Raw genomic sequence first — 19,871 nt, forward strand, 5'->3', positions numbered from 1 at the left:
AGAAAGCTGCATTCTCACACACGAAACAAATTCAACAAAATAAAAAAATAACATTGACTAAATAAAATAAAATAAATAAACATAGAAAACACATAATCAATTCCTGCCATGGCAATACAAAAAACGTGATTTAAATTATAATTATATTGAAATAAAGCCACTTTATCCCACCTTCATATAAAAAAAACCCTCCCCAGTCTACACTGTAAATTTACATAATCACTTAAATCACTTAATATTCATATCATCCTGAGAATAAACTCTTATAAATATGAATGGAGCAGTAAAGCTGGGTTTATCCTCCACCACATCCCTGCTTCATGACGCTCTCTGCTGCTCCTCTACTTCCTTGGACAACTCAACTCTCTCTCTCTCTCTCTCTCTCTCTCTCTCTCTCTCTCTCTCTCTCTCTCTCTCTCTCTCTCTGTTAGCCCGGCCCCCTTGATCCCCCCTCTGTCCATTGGTGTCTTCGGGGTCTCTCTTCCCTTCTCTCCCCCCTCCTCCTTCCATAGGTAGTCCATAATGACTGTCCATTGGTTTTTATTACGCCTGGTCCCCCTCCCACTGGCCGGCTTCGCCCTGCCCATGTTTTCTATGTCTCAGTCCGTCCATCTCCTGACGTTCAAGTTCGCAGGAACGTCACGTCCGCACTTGAACTTGCAGCTCAGGGGGGTATCTCCGTACCCCCATCACTCTCTCTTTGCGAAAAAAGTCATGAAGAGGTCCGCACAGCCCGTAGCGCGCGACGCCTCACCTTCTGTATGATCTGCAGTTCATCTTTTTTTCCCCCCCTTTTTCCTATTTGGATGTCAGACGCATCAATGAAGATATTTCATTTGGAGTCTACCTTGTAGGAACGGATTTCCCAATGTGAACTCAGCTGAAAAGCCGCCACTAAACCAACATGTCTCGCCGCAAGCAAGGCAAACCCCAGCACTTGAGCAAACGGGAGTTTTCGCGTAAGTGGACATTAATCCCATTTTGACTTCATTTGTCGCTCTGTGTGAGCCCAGCTTCTTGTTTTTCTTTACTTCCTCCGGGGGGGATCTGAATAGGTAGGAGACGACCACGTACGGACACACACACACCGCTGTCCTGAGTGGAGCCCCCCTTCCTAAAAAACGCAAACAAATCCAAACCCACAGGTCCATTTAAATGCATTACATGGATCCTGTGGTGGAAGTTTTCAAACAGTGTGACAAGAGAGCTTCAACTTGTGTTGGTTAACCGTGTTGTATAACGCAGCCTTCAAGGTTTCTTTCGCCATTAAAGGGCATGCATGGGCTTTATGGCCAGAGACCTTTGCCTATATGGACGCAGCCGGAGCTGAACACTGCTGCTCCGCTCTCAAGTTTCCAGGTGCAGCGCGTAAAGCTGTTCCACCACCACAGCATATCAGTCTTATTGCTTTTCTACATGTATTTAAAGAGATTTGAGCTGGTTTGGACACAGGGAAGTGGTGTTTACATGCCCACTTGTCCACAGCGCAGAGACCTCGTGTGCGTTACCGAGACGGAATATAGTTTCTGTGTCGCAAATTCCTCCCAGCTGCTGCTTTAACACAACCCTTATAATGCGATGCAATGTTACTGAGTGCCATTAACACATATATGTTGTTTAAATCCACGTGAATGTCCCCGCGTGATACTGTTTTGCAACTACGAGAGAAGGAAACCAGGAAAGTGGTTTTTACGCGCGGCGTGTGTGATAACATTTCACTGCATTGATTTGATTGCATGACGGGATTTCCGCGCTGTTGATACACGTTTGTGTGCAGGAGCATTATTCCCCATCACCCGTCTGATAGATAACAGCAGCAACTGCTTTATCGATACATTCTCGCGTGCGTCAGTGAATGCAGAGACGTCTCCAAAGACACGTATTGTTGTGGTTTAAGTTCAAAGTGGAGATCAGCAGCTTTTATATTCATTATGTCCTTTTATTTTTACCTCAAATGTGTCTCTCTGCATGCTGTTCCCATTTCAGTTGAAACCAATTATGCTCTCGCAACATGTATGCCTTCATTTGAGGGGTAATTGTAGAAAGGTTTGCCAGTGGGGGGCGCACTATGATTGTAGTCCTGTGGGCCACTTATGAACTTGAACTTGATCCACTTTATCCCTGTGCTGCTGCTTGACCAAGCGCATGCAGAGGATCGTTTTAGCAGAAACAAGGGATTGTATATTTTATGCTCCCTGTGCTGCTCACGTGTGGTTTCTAAAAAAGAGGAAACACAAAGTGAAATATTGAAAATATTCAAAGAGAAAGCAGATATAAAGTGTTTAAAGTGAAGAAGTTGTAGGCGTGTTTGCATGGACTCATTTACAATAATATACACATTAAATAAAGCTGTATTTGCATTTGCAGAGGTTTCATTTAGCCTATATAATTTCTATTTTCAGCTCTGACCCAGATCTTGAGTTCAGTTACATTTTGTTTGGAGCAATAATTATGTTTTTGTATTCATGTCATTTATTACAACAGCAAAAAATTAGAGAGTGCATAATCACACTTTGCATAATCATGTTTTGGGGTTAAATTGAGCTGTCATTTTGCAAATAAAAACACTTAATTGCATATTTATGCACGCAGAGGAAAATGACCTGTGCACTTTATAGATCTATTTATTTATTTTACTCCATCTGAACATGAAAAAATGGAATTATTGATCCACTGTTCTAACCGAGAGCTATAAAACCAAATCTAACATGGCAAACGAAGAGGCCCTAATGATTTTCCTGATAGCCGCCCAGTGGGAAACACTGGCCTAAACTACTTTAAATTCTGCCGCAGTCAGATGTCTGAGAAAAGGATTATATTTTAGTTTTCAAAGTTATTCACATCACTCTTGCGTGGCATCAAAATGAGATTATTTGGTTTGAAGAAAATCTTTCCACCTAACCCAGCCTCACACACCCCGCCTATGTCCGTGGCATAAGCTGGTTAAGATAAGCTCCAGTAAAATAGGGGCAAATTCCCTCATCTTTAATGCAGTCGAACATACAGGTAACAGGGCCTATCTTGCATAGTCCCTCACCACCTTCTCGTCTGACCCGACACGGAATTAAAGGTTGAACCAGCGGCAAGAATTCATCACATCTTATCTCAACATCCCAGTCGGGGCGCCCAATGTCGTTTACCGTGTGGCTAGATTACTTCTTTTAAAATGCTCTCTCGTCTCTCTCTTCTCTCTTCTCTCTCTCTCTCTGCCGGTACTTCAGGGACCTACTCCACATCCAACCCCTCAATGTCTAACCTTGGTTCACGAGATCCCAGCACTTTTAACGAAATGGGGTCCAATCATCTTGAACTCAAATTAGAATCTATTTTTTGATTCTCAGAGGTGTTAGGTTCATTAAAAAAGCGAGATTGGCAGCACAATAAAGAGGGTCAAGCAACTTAATCGTTTGGCTGCTGCCTGCAAGCTGAACATGTCAGTCCTTATCGAAGTAGTCTGTGTGCTCTTTCTGTCTTTCTTTCCTTCCTAAAAATATTTTTATACACATTTTAAAGCCTGACCTAGATGTCTTTATACATTGTAGCAAAGAAAGACTCAGTAATGTGCTTTTATATCCTCTCTCCTGATACACTTATTTACTTCCTCTTACTGAGTCTCACAATCTTGTTTCTTGTTTCCCCCGTCCAGCTGAGCCGCTGTCAGGTGTTTTACCAGAAGAAGACTCTCAGGACTCCCCCAGGCTGGGCGTGGCTCAGCGTGAGCCCCTTAAAGGGGACCAGGACCTACTGACCTGCGGCCAGTGCCACTCCCGCTTCCCCCTGGCTGACATCTTGCTGTTCATCGAACACAAGCGGAGGCAGTGCAACGGGAGCCTGTGTATGGACAAACCTCTGGACAGGCCGCCGTCCTCCCCGCTAGCCTCCCCCCTCTCCACGTCCTCCTCGCACTCGCGGAGCCACCATCAGCACCCGCGGAGGGCGTGTCACCCCGTGGAGGTGGCCGTTCAGGTGTCGCCGCGGGATGAGGATTGTTTATCTACGCCCTTGCAAGGAATAATCCCCAAGCAGGAGAATATCACAGGTAAACACATGTGGACAGCTTAACAACGGCTGAACACAAGAGTAAACACATGAGCAGGAAGTCTTTAAGGTCTAAAGGTGCGGAGTGGGCCACACTTTCAAAACTAATGGTACTTTAATGTAGCTTTAGGGGTGCAACAGTTGTCACTATGGTGCAGCTTTGTAACCTTGACACTGCTTGAGAACATAAATGTGCCTTTTGGACCTCAAAAAGGTCCAATAATTGATGTCCAGCAATTATAAATAGGGCTACAGTAGGAGTCCATTTCTGTCCACCAAGGTATAATCTACATTAATAGATGCTCAAGGGCTAATTATTGGACCTTAACTAACTATGTGCCACAGCGGTCCTTTCATGGATCAGTTTGACACCCCTACCTTAGAGGGACCTGCCCCCGTGACAAGCTAGAGGTACAAATCTCGCACATTATTTCAGACAGTGTTGAGAGTTTATTTCAAAAGGCAACAAATGCTTTCTCCTCTGTTTTGTTTTTTTTGCGCCTGGTAGTAGGGATGTATCCAATCGGCATAATCAGAGTGTGAAATATCTGCCGCTGCATTTAGGAGCCGCGGTTCTCCCTCATCTGCTGCCCTGAACCCACATGAAGCCTGAGCTGAAGCTGAAAATGATTGTGAGAAACATTTGCAGATAGTGAAAAAAGACACACACAGACACAGACAAAGAAAGATTATGAAAGACAGTGAGAGAGAAAGAGAGAGAGGAAAAAAAAGATGGATTTCTTTTGGTTTGTCGCTGCATCACAGATGTGCTCAGATCCTGTGGCCTCCACAGTCTCTCTCATGTGGTGGTGAGAGATGTATCTCTATCCCTCCCTGGCTTATTACACCGCCATATCTCCCTCAAATATGCGCCTGTGAAGGCTCACTCTGATGCTAAAATTAAAAAGAGATAGCAAAGAATGTAATTATGCTGAACTGTCAAGGAAGAAGCGTTTATTTGAGGAACCCTACCGCCACTAATTGTCAGTGTTTTTCTTGATTTGAGTAATTAAGGACTTCTTAAGGGCGGCTGGTCGGTTTGTTGTTTGTCCACCGGGGCTAAATGAGGCTGGAGTGAAAACATGAGTCGCTGTGCAAACAAGCGTGGGTCCCTTATGACTGGTTTTTACAGAGTGGGGTTTGATTTTGACCAGCCTGTTTGAATGTTTATTCATTTCCTTTAACAGATCCGATATTGTGTGCCAGATTGGGATGATTGTCTGGGCAGATTTAATTTGAAGCCAATTCAGGCTAAACGCGAGGAGAGTGCTGCTCAATAATGTGCACTACTGTACTGTGTTAGTCAGTGCTGTGGCTTCACATTGTAAAGGGACCACTGTTATCTGCTGTTGGCTAGTCAGCCCACTGTCATACAGAATGACCACTGTTCATTAGTGTGCAGTTTGTTAAACATCTGCCCCGTGTATGAGCACACACACACATCCTCACACACATCCAGCATGCCTCTTGGCCCTGTCAGCTGTTTGAACATGCTTTTCTTTGCTCATTTAGATCATCATGCAGTGGAGTTCACATGATATCATAAGGTCATGAGCATTGTGAGCAGAGCTTTATTTATAGGCTGTATGTCTCTTGGCATTGTGTAACTATCAGGCTTCGCCTAATGCTGTCGTGAATAGATCAATATGATTGGACGTGGAGTGAGTTCGGGCCCTGTCGTGACACCTTACCTGATCGTGTTATAACATTTCTTAGATAAAGGAAAAAAGGATTTAGATGCAGCCACTGTGCAGGATAAACCGCACATCATTTACATTTACATTTAGTCATTTAGCAGACACTTTTATCCAAAGCGACTTACAGGAAAAGTAAAAGTAAACAACCAAGGTATAGTGCAATAAGAGCTATTAGTGCTAGTGACAATTCTTTTAGGAGTAGACTTATCATGTGGTCTAGGAGAGAAGATGCTCTCTGAAGAGCTGGGTCTTCAGGAGTTTTTTATGTGACTGTGACATCAGTCACATATGCATTAGAACCAAGACTTCCTCCCACCTCTGTGTCCAAGATTGATGGATCCAGCCTGGCAGTGCCAGCGCGCCACCCCGTGCTCCATATGCTCGCTGCCATGTTCCCTCACCCCGCTCAGTCAGACGCTGACACCGAGATGAGGCATCTCTATACATACTGTCCCTACACACTGTCTCTCTGCCAGCCTGGCTTCATGTCCAGTTTATTCCGGGGGAGTGTATTATATGTTACACCCGCTACATACACTTAAATGAATGTGACCCTTCCACTCCACACCCTCCTCCTGAAATGCCATGTGACGCAGATGGATTTCTGTACAGACGACAGGCGAAGGGAAGCTGCTGGACTAAAGGAGCCGACACCCAGGATGGTTGAACATGGAGATGTTGGGGTGGAGGGGCGGGTGGAGGAGGAGTGAGGGAGGGGGGCAGTGCCTCTCGGTCTCCGTCTTTGGGACAGCTGAGGCCGTCTGGGAGTCTCATGGCTGCAGCTGGGGCTGGGGTCTGCAGTCTGGAGCTCTGGGCCGTTAGAGGAGGGCAGAGCAGCCTGCGTAGCATCATTTGCATGATAAACAATTTAAGATATGCATAGGGACACCGTCGCTTGTCTCCAGATTATGGATGGCCCAGAAAAAGAGCAGATGACGGTTTCTCACACAAACTATGTGATTGCGGCGTAGTGTAAAACTGGATTTATGTCACAGGATATAATCACTATTAGGCAGGCACAGTGGTGAAGTGGATTCATAGTTATTAATTTACATTCACATTCATTATTCCATGGACCACTACATTGTTATCGGTCCCATAAGCGTTGTGGCGTCTTCCTGCATTGAGTAATTAATGCAACACTCTCTGTGACTTGCATGTCTGTAATGCATCACAAACATACTTATAATGCATTATCATATACTTCTAACACTGAAAAATTATAGTTACAAGCACTCTAACAAACATCTTTTGCAAGGATCATTGTCTATTATATTCTCATAGCTGTTATGCATTAAACATATTTTTATGATGTATTATAACCAGTGTTATATTGCATTATAATGTGATAACAGAGTTAGTCCTAGCCCAATAAAGCATCATAACAATGTTTAACATGCATTGTAGAAATGTGCTCGCAAAAACAGTCTAACCAAAAGTTATGATCAAATGCTTTATAATGTGTTTTGATTATTGCTAAAAGGCATTATGAATATTTTATGAATGCTTGTAGCTATTATTATGAAGTGCTTTATGTTTAGGTTATAATGCATTATAAGTGTTTACAATGCATTGTTGACATGGGATTCCTAGAAAGTGTTACCCAAGATGCTTTTCATTGTTATGATCCAGGATGCACTACTGTCTATATAGGCTTCCTATGTCCAATATACCATAATTAATATTTTTGCAAAATTGTTTGTCTTGCGCGCGTGGCTCCACATTCTTGTGCTCGTATTGCTACATTACTGTAGCCTGTACTTATCTGTCTCTGCATTAGCACCTCTTGCATTCTCACCAGTGTAGCCATGTGTGTTAATGAGGCCATTGTAGCCGCTCAAATCGACCACTATCTCACACTTCTGCCTCTTTCCAGCGCACTGCCTCTATTGTAACCTGGACTCTGAATCAATACTGAGTTAATTATGGCAGCCACCTTCCCCCCGTTTTTTTTATTTTTTTCCCTATGAGGAGGAAAGCATTCTAACAACAGAGTGGTATTTCTTGTAACACCTCTGTGTGGCTGTAGTGTGTCTTCATGCAGCAGCTTGCCTGTCCTGCTTGTCCCTGTGTGTTGTGGAGACAAAGGTATTTAGCAGGCTCCGTATTGGCACCGTGCCACCTTTCTCCAAACCACCAGCCCCCCCCCCCCACTCCCTCATAAGCACACATATACACACTCGGTATCTGTCAGGCAGGACTGGGGGGCTGGGCAGAGCGTGGAGTGTGTGTGTGTGTGTGAGTGGCGGGGGGCTTCTTAGTAGTGATATCTTTTTCCAGTGTGTATGTGCGTGCATATGGGTCGCTTTGCAAGTCCACATGTGGTGCGCGCCTTTGTTTCGGTGATCACTTTAATTGATACTGAAAAGGCACAGATGCATGCTGTTGTAATTATTGGTCACCAGCTAATATTATGAACATAAGCACTCCATTGTCTGTAAAAACTGACTCTAATTTGATCCTACAGTCGCTCTGGGCTCTGATAAAAATCGCTCCTATTTTTGGCTGTGGGCTCCACTAAGTTTTAATGAAGGTGAACAGGAATGGTTTTTAGGATGAATTTTTCATAGAGGACATTTTTGTATTCCGAAGCCAAGCTCTAAACACCCACAAATGTTGTCGGCGGAGCCTTTGTTGTTGGATTGAGTGTTAGCGGCTCTGGCTGCATTCAAGTGCTGAAGTCTAGTGGATGTTTACATCTCGAGTGTGGATGCGGTGTTAAACTAATGTATGTGCATATGTGTGCACGTGTGTGTGTATATGAGTGTGGTTTTGACCACTTAAACTGTTTATAGCTTTCCATGTATGTGTGTGTGTGTGTGTGTGTGTGTGTGTGTGTGTGTGTGTGTGTGTGTGTGTGAGGGGGAAAGAGTGTGTGTCGGGCTGTTTGTTAAAGCTTTACTACTCTGGGCGTGCAGGCTGAACATGAAAGGGTCTTTGACTTGGCAAGCCTCGCCTGAGGACACCCCTCTGTGGACCATGCCAGGCCAGACTTGGCACAGAGCGCTGGGCCTGAGGGACGGGCTGGGCCTAAATATGTGTGTGTGTGTGTGTGTGTGTGTGTGTGAGAGAGCGAGAGGGAGGTAAAGGAGGTGTATCTGTGTGTTAAAGCAATGTTTTGTGGGTTTAGGAAGCAGGACTTATGGTGAGGTGGCTGCTATGTGTGTGACTGACAGCGGGAGTGTGTGTGTGTGTGTGTGTGTGTAGAGTAGGTATGTGTGTGTGTATGTGTGTGTGTTTGTGCACTGTCCTCAGGGCTCCTGGCTTGGGCTTCCTGTGTCTCTGTTTGTCTTCTAACAACCCCGGTACCACAGCCTCGGGCCATTCAGGTGGAGGCTAGTTCAAGTATGCACACATACACACACACACACACACACACACACACAGTTACGCACACATGGACACACACAAACATGCACACAAAAAGAGGCTTGCACAAATGCATGCACCCACCCACAAATGTACACAGACACACACCTGTTTTATGAACACAATGCACCCCCCCTCCCCTTTTACAGATGCACACACACACACACACACACACACACACACACACACACACACACAAACACACATGTACAGTGTAAACCCCCTCCTGTGAACTTGTGTTTTGTCTGTAATAAATGTGTTGTGGCAGAGGCCCCATGATGTGTTGTGAGTTGATGAGATCTGTCAGAAACATATGATACTTATTTCAGCCCCCTCCCCTCTGTTTCCCCCTCTCCCTCTCTCTCCCCTTTCCTTTTCTCTCTGTCTCTCTGTCTCTTCTCCTCCCTCTCTCTCTCTCAGTCTCTCTCCACCCATCGCTCCAGTAGTTTGTCTCGAGGGAATGGAAACTCTAAGTTTTGGCTACATTAGCGTGTCTGCACCTCTTAAAGGCTTCCAACATCCACTCTAGTGCTCATTCTCACTCTCGCAGATTTGGCTGCAGAGCAAGCCAGAAGACACACAAATACACACACACACACACACACACACACACACACACACACACACACTTGCTGCCTCTTTCTATCCCCTTTACCTACTGTCAAACGTAGCTATACGACAGAAACAGCCTTGTTTGTCCACGGCCGCGTCACACGGGATGAAAAAGTATCCTCAGAAATAAGCGTGTCCTGCCGCTGTCCTGTCAATAGCGTGGCAGGCAGTCACATCACAGGGTCAGGGGTCACCTGACAGCGTCAGGGCCTGTCACGCCAGCCGCCGGCTTCACCACCTGCAGGTTAATGACTTTATTTTTAGACAGAACAGAAACAGAGAAGAAAAAGTGTCTTTGATACAGCTGTAGCTCAGGAAGTGGTGGATGAGAGCAAAAAGGACAGAAGTGGTATTTTAGGAAGTAGGCAGGTTAGTTTAGGGTGAGAATGGGAACAGGTTTTAACAAGGTAATTTTCATTTAGAAAAAAAAAATCCCCTATTGTTACTCAAGTACTGATTGAAACTGAGGTTTTTATTATTCTGTGTTTTGAAGAGTGTGTATTGTATCACCTCCTGTATTTAGTATGCAGGGCTGTCAACAAAATATAAAAAAATAAAATATGTATGGAAATGTGTTAATTAACATTCAATTTTGGAAGAAAAGCAGCACTACCGTGGCTGTCTGCTTCACCTGTGAATTGCTGCATTGATTAATTTGGCATTTATCAGAACATAACTTTGACAAGAATAAGCTTTCTTAGAGAGTAGACGGGAGATGGTTGGCTAGTTAGCTACCTAGCTTATCCAGCTATTGAGCTACAGTCTGCTCTCTCCTAGCTGTATAGCATGACAACATGGGGGAATTACCTCATGCTAATCAGGCCTTGCTTTCATGATACTGGTTACAGAAAATGAGCCATCACTCATTTGCTATGCTTATGTGCTCTCTTACGCTATGACAAGTGTGTAGTTAGAAGCTGGTTGTTAAATTTCATTCAATTAGCAGCTGGCTTGTTAGCTAGATAGCATGCTAAGTGGCTCACTTCTCATAGCATCAACCACAGCGCAGAGAGAGAAATCTATGGTCTTGAAGTATCAAACAATGCTAGTAACATCTGTTTCTCAGCACATTTTTGCTGTACAGAAAAAAAACAACATTGAAATGTTGATATTTGCATATTGCTGTTACAGTGGTCCATAGTTTTGATAAATTACAAAGACAGTTTTCAATCAAAAATTCAGATGCAAACCTTGAAATGTTCAAGTATTGCAATTGCACAGAAGATGGTTGTGATGGAGTAGATACTTAATTTTTCTTGTTTATTTTGTCATGTGTAGGTATAAGGAGTTTTTAAAATACAAGTTTATGTTAAAATAAATGTAACTATACCAGTGTGCCTGTCATTGTATTGATTATTTGCTTTACCCTCTTAAGGACATAATGTGCAAAAATATGATTTGAATAGTTAAATAGCTATTATTTATAGTTTGAATAGTTCAAACCTGTATTTTAAGTCATTTTGGGCCAGTTTTGACAGCCCTTATGTCAGCTCAACCTCTGCTGTTTTATTGTGACTGTAGTGTTTAAAGCTGTGGTGCTGGAGGAATATTGCTTTGTCTTTCTCACACCCATGGTGATAATGCTGAGGCCATGGGAGAGGCGTCATAGTCTGAACCCACTGATCCTGGTCACTATCTATCTCTATAATGTTTCTTCCTCTACTATCTGTCCCGCTGCAGGTCCCAGCGCTGGGCTCGGCCTGTCACAATGTGCGCAACTATTTGTACCTTTTGTATGTGGTTGGGTGGTCGTCTACAGCTGTGTCTGGCCGGCCTTATCTCAACCTGAGAGATACAGGACCGAGAGGGCCCCTGTGTCTGACGCTACACTTGTGAAAAGTCACAGCCCTCTGTGTGTGTGTGTGTGTGTGTGTGTGTGAAACTCTCAGAGTGCTTTAGCGTGTCCATGTGCATGCAAACCATGTCTACCGCTGCACTTTTTCATAAATGTATACTAATAGGTTTGCTGTATTCCTGGGGGGCTTTGTGTTCAAAAGCTCATTGCCTCCTAATAGCTCAAGTTAACTGTACATTTGATCTTAGATTCAAATCCCACGTCTTTTAAATTTAAACGATGATCACAAGATAGGAGCCTCATTCATTTTTAAGAGAGTGTTAATTTGGATATTAGAATCACTTTAGGCTATATGGTGCTCTTGTTGTACTGTAGTGTTCTTTGCACAAAGGCATGCAGGCACGAGTTGGCACACCAATGAGATCGACACACACTTATGCGCAGATGCACACACACACACACCTCCACTCCATCCATCCCCCGCACCAAACTGACCCCCAACCCCTCATTGCACACAGACACACACATATGCACACATTCATAAATGCACACTCCTGTCCCAGGCACCCTTTACTTTTGCAGGCTGAATCTCACTGATAACATGCTGGCGCCCTCATTTAAATTTGAAGCGCTTCTTTAATCTTCAAAGGCCTGATTGCTTTATGAATATGCATGGACTGAGCTGACTCTCAGTTCATTACCTTGTTGTAAATTCTAATGACCATTAGGGCCCCGCGCGGTAATTGCCAATTGTTTTGCATTTTTGATTAGCCCATTACCGGAGCGCATTCTGAACATGTCTGCCCTGCCTGCCTGCCAGGCCACGGCAAGAAGCGGAGGGAGGAAGGGAGGGAGAGATGAGGGAGAAGAGAAAACAGGGAGAGCCTGCAAGGGAAGGTAGTGTGAGGGGTAGTGGAACACGGTGGAGGCAGCGTAAATTTGGATGCTCGGCTCAAAATGTTAGTTTTGTTTAGGGGGGAAAGCGGGTTGAGCTTGAGGGGGGGGGGGGGGGGGGGAGAAAGACACAATGCGAGAAATGTAGAACTGGATGTTCCCTAAACAAGCTCTGTCCTGTTTGTTTCTGCAGAGCTTGAGTGCAAGAGCGTGTACCTGGCTGCATTTATGTCAGCATGAGTATTTGTTGACTATGTACGTGGACGTCCGCATGACTGTGTGTACATGTCCAAGTTTGCGTGCAGTTGGTGAGTCGGATGGGGTGGGAGGTGCGCTGGGAGGTTCTGGTAGTGCATCCCAATGCACGCCGTGCCTGGGACTTATGAAAGATTGATGGCTCCTAGCAGAATGGCATCGCCCTGCTACAACTTGATAACATCTAATGGATAATTTAACGCTCTAAAACCGGCAGGCTGGTCCCCCTCTTGAGCAAGGCTGGAGAGGACAGCAGCTGCTGGGCTTTCGGGGCTGCTGTGTGTCGGAGAGAGACACGAGGACAAGCAGGAAAAAGAGGAAGAAAGGGAGAGAAAGTGGGATAGAAAATGAATGTTTGTGTGACCGTGACGTGAGTCTCTCTCCCATGCCTGGAGTGAGCTTGCGGTATCACGACTGTTAGCCAGGAAACTCTCTGGCCCCTTAACTACATGCACCTTAACTTGTAAATACTCCTGAAATAGTCGTCGTCTGCGTTGAGTGGGAAAAGCAGCTGGCCAGCTCAGGGCCGAGCAGGATTTCTGTAAATATTCCTGGAACCAAAGCAACAACAATAGGGTTGCAACTTACGATTATTGTCATCATCGATTAATGTGCTCATTATTTTCTCTATTAATCGTCTGGTCTATAAAATATTATAAAATTAGAAAATAATGGAAGATGTCCCAGTTTCTGAAAGTCTAAGTTGATGCCTTTAAATGTCTTCTTTCGCCAGTCTAAAACCAATGATATTCTCTTTTATTATAAATGATAGATATGATGAAAAGCTACATTCAAACTAACATGAAAAGAGCATTTTCTGCCATGTTTGAATGAAAAATGACTTTGATAGTTCAATTTTTTTCCTACGAAGTCTCGAATTTGCAGCTATAAACAACAACAATAACATTTAATTGTATTTAAGAATTTAAGATATCTAAAATAAATGTCAAATGGTAAAACATTCCTAGTCACCACAAGAACAGAGTTGCACTGAACATCTCCACATACTGGTTGTGTTATGATCTTTTTTTCATCATTTAAAGGAGACATATTATGCTCTTTTTCAGGTTCATACTTGTATTTTGGGTTTCCATTAGAACATGTTTACATTCTTTTTTGTTAAAAAACATAACACATTATTTTCACATAATGTCTGTCTGAAACACTTTGTTTAAGTACCTGTCTCTTTAAGGCCCCTCCCAAAAAAGCCCAAAAAGTTTTCTGAATTCGTGCTCTCAGTGTCTCTGCACCATCATTGCAGCCAGGGAATTACACTAGTTGTTGCATCATAACTTTACTGAAGTCCTGACGGCTTGTTTAAAGGTGCAATTTCAGTGGATTGAGTGTTTTAATGCTTTCAAAGTATTTATATAGCAAAAAGCTAAGTTTTTACAACATGGGACCTTTAATTGCATAATAGACTCTGCATCTAGTCCTTTGGCGATATAAAGTGGGTAGACAGACTATTAATAACACCTCACACTAAAACTACAGCCTCCTAAATGGCCACAAAGTTGAATCAACACCTCTCTAAAACATTACATTCTTCATGAAGGTAGGATTAATAGCAGGGCTTTTTATTAGGATGCATAACTTTTGGCTAGGTGTGCATAAAAAAACGGCAACTGACTGTAAACTCTATCCTTAAGTCAGTTTATTGTGACAGTTCACCGTGCTCTTGTGGTGTCCTTATTTTCCCACTGGCTGCTGTTTAAACGTTGCTGCGGCCCGTAATGAGCAGAAAATAATGCATGGAATACCACACCACTTGGGAAAAGACCTGCCACAGAATATTTCCATACAGCAGACCTGTGCGTGAATGCCGAAAAGGGCTACCTCGATAATTGAACCCATAAATGTTGCAGGATCCATGTTTGAAAGAGGCTTCTCTCTTCCTCTGTCTCTCTCTCCTTCTGCCTCTCTCTCTTGTGTACCATTCATAATCTCCATAGTGTTTACACACAGCTCCTAGGCCTACTGTCAGTCTCTTATTCCCAGACTATTAAGCCGTTGACAGTTTGGTTAATCGTCCCGCAGTTTGACTTCAGGGGAACCGGAGAGGGGTCAGCGGAGTCCGTCTCCGAGGTGTGGAGAGAAAGTGGCCCACATGCGTGCTGTTCTCCGCTCCGTGGCGTGCCTCGGTGTCATGAGTTTGTCTCGTTTTAACAGGACAGAAAGGAGGGGGGGGGGTGCGTTGGCAGAGAAGGAGGCTGAGGGGGGGGCTGTCTTTGCTCCGGCCTTGGAGGGGCCACAAACACAATGGGGAAATTGTCCAGCTTGGGATCAGCTAGAGCAAGTAGCTAGTCAGCGTTTGCAGGCTGGTCTATGTCCAGCCTGTGTATGTTCACACACACAGATTGAGAGAGAGACGTCGCAGCAGCAGCAGCAGCAGCAGCAGCAGCAGCAGAGCCCACTATGGCCAAAGGAGTCTCAGGCAGACAGCATGATAGATGGCTTTGTTAAAGGGTCCCAGGGTGTCCCCTGAACTTGAAGCACTCTGTTTATCTTGAATAGGAGAAGCCCAGAGTGTTGGGGGGCAGTGAGGAGGCGGAGGAGAGGGAGAAAGGGAATGATATAGCTTTCAGGGGAAGGGAGAGAAAGGGAGTGGAGGAGGCGGGAGAGGGAGAGGGAGAGGGAGAGGGAGAGTGAGGGCCTGTATCTGGGCAGGCCTGGCTGGGGGTTGGGGAGGTTAAGGGGGGGTCGTGAGCAGGCATGGCTGCTGGAGAGACGGAGAGGAGGGAAAGACGGGGGGATGGGGGCAGCTCTCCTCGTAGCTGTCCATTAACAGATGAACTTGGCAATGGTCCAGGCCTCAAAGGTCTTGGGAGACAGGCACATGCACATACAGACACACACATGGATGCACACTTCCCTGGTACCTGCTGACTGGGGATGGAATGCCACCATGGTTTCTTTTTTGTCCAGAGGCGAAAGAGGACACGTCTCTGGTTCACCTATGTCAAAACCAGTTCAGACCGGTTAGCCAGCCAGGCCGAAGGAGGCAGACGGACAGGCCTCGCTGCCCGGCCCTGCTCTCTCTCTCTCTCTCTCTCTCTCTTCTCTCCCCAGCTCGCCTCCTCTCGTCCTCCTCCTCTGTTTTCCAGGCTTTAGAGGAGGAAACAGAGAGAACCTCTAACCTGAGGGCACAGGACAATGCAGAGGAGAGAAAAAAGAAGCGAGAGAGCGTGGGAACAAAGTGAGAGACGAAGGGATCTGCTCGTAAACAGGGTGGGAAGAGGAGGGAAAAGTGTTTGGTTGTTGTTGGTGCTCTCCTCTTGATGGGGCAACATGAGCTTAACACCGCCGCCGCTATTGTGTACTGAAAACATTACAGCAAACATGAGAGTGGTGAAAACTGGGGGAGAGAATTTGATATGGAAGATGTACATAATGGACTGTTGTGTCCGTGTGGGCGAGAAACCTTCTACTTGTGTCAGCTTTACATGCATGAATATAAGTGTGGATCCATATATCATACATGTACGCATGTGGCAGTAATGGAAATCGTGTCTGTGATTGTGTGTGTGTGTGTGTACACCATAAAATATTAACGCGGATCCTCTCCTAATTACGACTCGGATGTGTCCCTTGAGTTTTGAGAGCAGGCTGTTCACCGTTCCACTTCAAATGCTTTCAGCTCGAGCACAAACCGTGCCTCGAGATGGCAGATCTGAAAGCTCTGTCACATCATGAACATCTAAGGAATTTGAGGAACTGAGAGTTTATCTCTGCAGGACTGTAGAAACACTTAATTTCAGCCCCTCTCGTTCTGGACAAAACTATCATTTGTCCATCATGTTGATTAAGTTGTCTCTGTGATTGATTTGAATGTTTACGGCTTTGGACACATGTTTGCAATAGCAAGTAAAAGTGAGAAAATGTACTAACTAAAGCAGAAGAAAACTGCCGAAGGGAAGAAAAGTGATTAGTTGAAAAGTGTGAAAGTTGTGTGAAAGGTTGTGTGTGAAGCGATGATGAGGTTCATGTAAAAAAAAAAAGGGTGGATTAGGTGTCGACTTTCGAGCCAGCCACACAGGTGTCTCTCTTTCCTTTTTATTTTCTTTCTCTCCCTCGCTCTGTCTTTTTCTGTCCTCGCTCAGAGCCTTGAGCACTTTCATTATGACAAATGGACACTAGACAAAAGCCATAGAACAAGATTCATCTTGTATCAAATATCTTCACATTATTAATTTCCTTCTGATTCTTTAAGGTTTGGTATACATTTATGAATGCAAACATGTGATGAATGCACTGTATAAACTAGGGCTGGGCTTCAAAAAAGGTGTCAAATAATAAAAGTTGGCATCAAATTCTTGGTCAGATTTCAAGGCTTCTTTACTTATTATTACATTAGATAATTCATGATGCAAATCAGGAAACTTAAAGGGACAGTTTGGATTTGGATGTGTGGTTGTATGAGGCAGTTATCATTAGTCAGTGTATTATATTAGATGTCAGGAGGAACTGAAGCCGTTCTATGCTCTCGTTAAAGCTACCAGACTCCATTGACAAAAACAGTAATTTTACATTTGGTGAATCTAAACTAAGCTTTTAAAACACTAAAGTTACACATTAACACAAACAATTTAACCCATCGAGGCAGCAGTAGACCAGCAACAGTTCTGCAAGGTAAAATTTATGTCAAATTGTTTCTGTCAAAGCAGTCTTGTAGTTTTGAAGAGATCATAAAACGGCTTTCCCTTTAAAGCAAATTTGTTTAATATTGAGCATCAATTTAGCTTATACTTCTCAAACTAAGCTCTTGTATAAAAAAGCACTTCACCCAGCCGTGCACACCTGCCAAAATCAAATAACCAGCTGATGTCTGGTGCATCGTGTCCCTCCTACCCACATGTGATGTTAAATCAAAGAACAGTTGTGATGCATCTTGTGTCATCTTGATTGAATGAGTTTTATGTATAAATTCATCACATGCATGCTTCGGGGCAAACATGGATAATGTATGTTTGCGTGTCTGTGTGTGCATGTGTTGATGTGCGTCTCCGTGTAAATGCATGCAATCCCATTTGCATGTATTTCACACATGCTCACATTAATTTGTTATTTATAAAGAAGGTTCTTCTTTTCATCTTCCCTTTTTTCTGTGCTCTTTTCTCCCAGCCCTCCAGCCCTTGCTCTATTTCTCAGAAACACGTTTTTCTTTTCCAAAACTCTTGCGTGGCTACTTTGGTGCTGAAGCCAACTAAATATCTCGCTTCTGTGTGTGTGTGTGTGTGTGTGTGTGTGCGTGTGTGTGTGTGTGTGTGTGTGATGATGGCTGTTTTTATAATGCCCCCCTGCAAATTTGCATATGTATATGTGCAGATTGTATGAGAAGAGCTCTCACACTTGGAGCAGTTGGATGGGGAGGGCGATGGGGGCCGTTGCAAGGGTTGTGTGTATGTGTGTGTGTGTGTGTGTGTGTGTGTGTGTGTGTGTGTGTGTTTGTTAAAAGGGGGTCGTGTTGGCGCTTTCACCCCCCCAGACAAAGCCGGCCACTACTCCCAGATGGTAGTCTGCTCTCTTCGGCCATGTGTCTGGTGTGTGTGTGTGTGTGTGTGTGTATGTGTGTGTGTGTGTGTGTGTGTGTGTGTGTGTGTGTGTTTATGGACAGATACAAAGACGGAGAGAGTGAGTGAGAAATTTGCAAGCGAGACTTTGTGTGCGTGAGGTGCAGACAGAGGATGCTGATGATGGGACAGAGTGTGTGTGTGTGTGTGTGTGTGTGTGTGTGTGTGTGTGCACATGGGCATAGTATGTGAGACTTAATGGACTCCATGTAGCATCCTTTGCATGATGTGACTAAAAGCAACCCGGTGTGGTCTGCTATGTTGTTGGTGCCTTGTTCAAAATGCATTAGAATACATAATGCAAGACGAAGGGACAAAAGAGAGACAGACACAAAAGAGAAGGTGTGCCGTGAGAGATGAAGTGATAGACAGGAAAGAAAGCAGGGAGGCAGAAGGAGAACAGAGGTTAGGATTGATGATTCTTTGTCTTAGTGGTGATGACCTCCATGGACGTCATGGTAACGGGGTCAGCATTAAAGAGCAGGCGTCAGGATTATGTTTACATCAACTGTCTGCTGGACAGCGAGACAGTGAATGAGTTGGCTGTTTATTGGAGAGAACATGACATAAAGTGCCTTTGATTGATTCGCAGAATTTTTTCATTCAGATCAAATTGAGAGAAAAGAAAGAAGGAGCCAAATGTGTTCTCTAATGCCAACTTGTCAAACAGCAAAGTTTGGTCAGACATCAGATACGGACACTCAAGAAAGCCTCTAGTGTCTATCTGTAGATGGATCAAGCAAAGACAGGACTTTGACCTAGGAGGCTGAAAACAAAAGTCACTATGGTTTTTTTTAAGTTTGTAAACATATGTAGAAAACAGATTTTTTTGTTTTAAATTGGGACGCTGTGTTAGTGTATCAGTTAGAACATTAAATATATGTCTTTCTCCACTTTTCAATTGAATATGTCCAAAAGGATTAGCAAATTCTAACATTCGTCCAAACTTTTTTGAGATTTGGGTTGTTTATTAACTTCCTTGCATAGCTATGTCACATTCTATGTTAACTATGTAACTACTTTATTTGGTTGAGGCGTTATCTTAAGACATACCGTGATCTTTTGCTAAACCTAACCAGGTTGTCTTGTTACCTTAATCTAAGTTTTGGTGCCAAAACCTACATTGGAACGAGCGGAAACTGAAACACCATCCCATGCCCAGAACTAACTACGTGGGGACCGGGCTTTGGCATTTGTCATGTTGGGAATGAGAATGTGTTGATATGACCTGTTATGAAATGGTTAAAAACACAGCACACAATATATTTTTGTGACATAATTTGTGCATAAGTGTCTTTTAGATTTCAGGTGAATAGCCTTCAGCTTGAGAAATAGCTCTAAGAGTGTACAGGTCAACATATTCAATATGAAATCCTGCCTAAGGGTTGTGTCTAAATCCTGGTGTCCCTCTGGGGCCATATGTTAAAACAGGCCTGCAGCCCTGTTAAGAAGGGGGCTATCTATCGCTTGGACAGACTCCAGCCTCTCTGACCTTGATGTTTGTTTTCCTTGTATCCCCAGACATAAACATGGCTCTCGCATCCAGACACACAGACAGACAGGAAGTTATCCTCTCTGATGTCTTTCTCTTGCATCTGGCTCCTCGGTGAACGCCGGGCAGATGTATTGGGTTTGAAAATG

General features: G+C 44.1%; 1 protein-coding gene across 1 annotated transcript in view; it reads left to right on the forward strand.

Annotated features, from left to right (window-relative positions):
• Positions 1 to 650: 650 nt before the first annotated feature.
• The window catches only part of bcl11ab (BCL11 transcription factor A b), a 42,384-nt gene continuing 23,163 nt past the window's right edge, over positions 651 to 19,871 (forward strand). Inside the window, exons 1-2 of the mRNA XM_059353692.1 lie at positions 651 to 959; positions 3,647 to 4,039. Of these exons, the coding sequence (XP_059209675.1) occupies positions 905 to 959; positions 3,647 to 4,039 (448 nt within the window). The 5' untranslated portion in view covers positions 651 to 904. The remainder of the gene's footprint in view (positions 960 to 3,646; positions 4,040 to 19,871) is intronic.

The sequence above is a fragment of the Centropristis striata genome, chromosome 1 (genome assembly GCF_030273125.1).
Source record: "Centropristis striata isolate RG_2023a ecotype Rhode Island chromosome 1, C.striata_1.0, whole genome shotgun sequence".
Lineage (NCBI taxonomy): Eukaryota > Metazoa > Chordata > Actinopteri > Perciformes > Serranidae > Centropristis > Centropristis striata.